Source organism: Mizuhopecten yessoensis, unplaced genomic scaffold, assembly GCF_002113885.1.
Source record: "Mizuhopecten yessoensis strain PY_sf001 unplaced genomic scaffold, ASM211388v2 scaffold10827, whole genome shotgun sequence".
Taxonomy (NCBI): domain Eukaryota; kingdom Metazoa; phylum Mollusca; class Bivalvia; order Pectinida; family Pectinidae; genus Mizuhopecten; species Mizuhopecten yessoensis.
Window position 1 is genome coordinate 82,575 of NW_018408741.1, and position 3,616 is coordinate 86,190.

The window sequence follows — 3,616 nt, forward strand, 5'->3', positions numbered from 1 at the left end:
AAAACTTTAAACAACTTCTTCTGAATAACCAAAATGCACAGGGTGATTATATTTGGCCAGTAGCTAGCCGAGATAAAGGGCTACAAAGTTTGTTCAAATAAATGACCTTCATCTATATTCAAGGTCACAGGGGTCAAATATGTTAAAAACTTTAAACAAGTTCTGAATAACCAAAATGCCCAGGGTGATGATATTTGGCCAGTAGCTAGCTGAGATGAAGGGCTACAAAGTTTGTTCAAATGAATGACCTTCACCCATATTCAAGGTCACAGGGGTCAAATATGTCAAAAACTTTAAACAACTTCTTCTGAATAACCAAAATGCCAAGGGTGATGATATTTAGTCAGTAGCATACTAGGATAAAGGACTACCAAGTTTGTATAAATGTATGACTTTGAATCATATTCAAGGTCACAAGGAGCAAATATGTTCAAAATATTTCAACAACTTGTTCTGTATAACCAAAAGGCACAGGATGTTGATATTTAGTCAGTAGCATATGCTGGGATCAAGGACTACTTTGTTTGTTAAAGTGAATGACTTTGACTTATATTCAAGGTCACAAGGGTCAAATTTGTTTAAATTCTTTAAACAACCTCTTCTGAATAACCATGGGTCCCAGGATGTTTATTCTTTGCAAGTTGCATACTGAGATGAAAGGCTATAAAATTTGTTCAACATAATGACTTTGTTGGACTTTCAATCACAGGGGTGAAATGTTAAAAAAAAAATAACAGGGTCAAAAAAATGAATTTTAATCATAAATACTGATATTTTGCCTGTAGCTTTATTTTAGATCACTTTTAAGGTTACAAGTGTGAGTTTATACCAGGTGAGCGATGCAGGCCCATTGGGCCTCTTGTTAAACTTAATATAGGGAAATTACATTTATTATGGTTTATAATGGTAAATGATACTTTGAATATTACATCATGTTAATAACTTAATTGGAATTATTACCCTGAGTTGACAGTTTGATACTTTGAAATTTTTTAGCCAGCCCTACCCCCAAGGGCTGTAGGGTGGGCCCAAAGGAGTCAGTGTGCTAACATTTCTTCATTTTCCTTGTTTAGAATCAGAGGTGCTAGTTTCAAATACTTTTCAGTCTTAAATCTGTAAGCTAGATATTGAATAAGGTGGTTTTATTGTTTTTTTTGTCACTTTGAATAATATTTCTGTTCATGTTAAAAGTAAAATCAACTCTCTGTATAAATATATCAGGTGACCGTTAAGGCCCATGGGGCTCTTGTTCTTTGTTCTTAGTTATGCCTTTCAAATTTTTGGACTGATCTGAAAACCCAAGATTTGGACAGGCGGTCATCTTGTTACAGTTCGAGTTTGTTATCGCTATTTCTTGGAATTTACTAGAGGTGTTTTTCTCAAATTTGATATGTAGGTTCCCCTTGGTCCTTAGTTGTGCATATCAACTATTGAGGTTGATCAAAAGACTGATTAAGATGGGGGACAGGCAAACTGATCAAACTGACAAAGAACTAATGAAGATGGTACGATGGTGGACGCCAATATCCTCAAGGATCTCTTGTTTATCCCCTCACAATAACATTGTCAGAGGGATATTGCAATGCGAGCGTGTGGTAGGGGGTGTTTGTGTGTGTGCAACGTATAATTAACACAGGTTGACTTCATATTGAAGTTGTGCACCTGGGTATAATTTACTCATTTTGTTTTCATTTCAACTCTTTTTAATGGAAGACAGATATTTCCTTTATGATAATTGTGGTATGTGGGGGCATCTTAGTTAGCCTCTGGATAAAAGTACTAGCTCTAGCAAGCGATGGACCTCATTTGATATGTGACCTGGTTATTTTTGTGTGTAAATGTGAAATGTGAAATGTTAGCATGAGGATGAAGCGGTATTGTCATTGCGTCTGTTACTACACACATTTAAAGATTATAATGTATGTATTGTAGACGGTCCCAGTACTGTTACCCTGTCCCCAGCGGATATTACCTACACCAAGACTGAGGGGGACACGTTACCGGACATCACCTGTACAGCTGACTGTAGACCTGGCTGTACCTTTGTCTGGACCAAACCTGACAACACCAACTTTACTGCCTCAGCTGTGTTATCACTGGGACAACTGGACAGATCAGAACACGGGACATACAGATGTACGGCTAGGAATGTTGTCGGAACAGGCATTACTACAACAAAACTTGTGATACTATGTAAGTACATGATGTATAGAGAAAATAATTTCAAGAGAGCTCTAGAAATTGCATACCATTATATTACCATAAATTGCCTAATGACCCCAGTAACACATTGTCTCGCAGGATCCACTTTGGATGGAAACTCATGGAAGACCCCGGAATAGTCCATATCCGTGGTCTGTTACAAATGCACTAGGTTTGCTACGGTTCGGTATGTTTTAGTATGGAATGACACATGTCACTGCTGATTATAACAACGGTTCGCTACGATTTTAGTACCGGTTAGCACAAATTAGAAAGGTCTGTCGCAGATAAGTACGAGCTCGCACGGAGCGCCACAGATCTGTCACGGTAAGCAATATGTTTACAAACTCTTGTGCTCGCGTGTTCATTCCACAACATAATTTTCGTTTTAGTACTGGTTAGTACAAGAACATAGTTCACCGTAACTAACTGTACCAATCCTTGGCAACTTGAGGCCGGGTACATTCTACGAATAAGTACAGATAATTACGATTTATTACAGACTACAGCAAATTCATACGTTCTACTAAGGATCAGTGAAGATGCACTATGGTTGTCTGATCCATGGTGAATTTTTGAACATGCTCAAAAATTGTCACAGATATACAAGTACTTCTATGATTGACCCATGATATAATACAGACAGCTACGGACCACTACAGATTGCCACAAATGATGCCAGATCATATCTGTTGCTAATCCGGTGTCTGATCCGTGAATGTGGCCATATTGGGGAATTTAAATCTAAACTCTGAATTTTAGGGTTACGGACTATGGTATATATTGGTTGTGATATAATACTTAGCTACTTATAATTAGCTTCCTTCCCTTTGTGAAGCTTCTTGATATGTCTTACTGCACTGTCTTTTTTTAGCCCACCATCACCCTACTTCTGTTGTCCGTCGTCTGTCTGTCATTCGGTCCGTCCTTAAACAATTCTTGTTAGCGCTATTTCTCAGAATGTACTGGAGGGATCTTTCTCAAATTTCACATATAGGCTTCCACTTATCCCTTGTTATGCATATTATTTGTTGGGACTGATCACAAAACAAGATGGCCGACAGGCAGCCATCTTTAATTTGAGGTTGTTAGCGCTGTTCCACAGACATACTGGAGGGATCTTTCTCAAATTTCACATGAAGATTCCCCATGGTCCCTAGTTAATGCATACATATATTGTTGTTTTGGACTGATCACAAAACCAAGATGGCCAACAAGCAGCCATCTTGAATTGCAGAGGTTACGTTTGTTAGTGCCATTTCCTAGAACTTATTGGAGGGATCATTTTTAGCTCACCTGGCATGAAGTGCCAAGTGAGCTTTTGCCGTGGCGCAGCGTCCGTCGTCTGTCCGTCCGTCGTCCGTCGTCAATATTTTACTTTAAATGACTTCTTCTTAATAACCGAAAGGCCTAG

The 3,616-nt window shown here is 38.5% G+C and overlaps 1 protein-coding gene across 1 annotated transcript in view; it reads left to right on the forward strand.

Moving 5' to 3' along the window:
- The window catches only part of LOC110462716 (carcinoembryonic antigen-related cell adhesion molecule 1-like), a 14,229-nt gene extending 11,272 nt beyond the window's left edge, over nucleotides 1-2,957 (forward strand). Inside the window, exons 4-5 of the mRNA XM_021516822.1 lie at nucleotides 1,933-2,193; nucleotides 2,845-2,957. Coding sequence (XP_021372497.1) covers nucleotides 1,933-2,193; nucleotides 2,845-2,957 — 374 coding nt within the window. The remainder of the gene's footprint in view (nucleotides 1-1,932; nucleotides 2,194-2,844) is intronic.
- The last annotated feature ends 659 nt before the right edge of the window (nucleotides 2,958-3,616 follow it).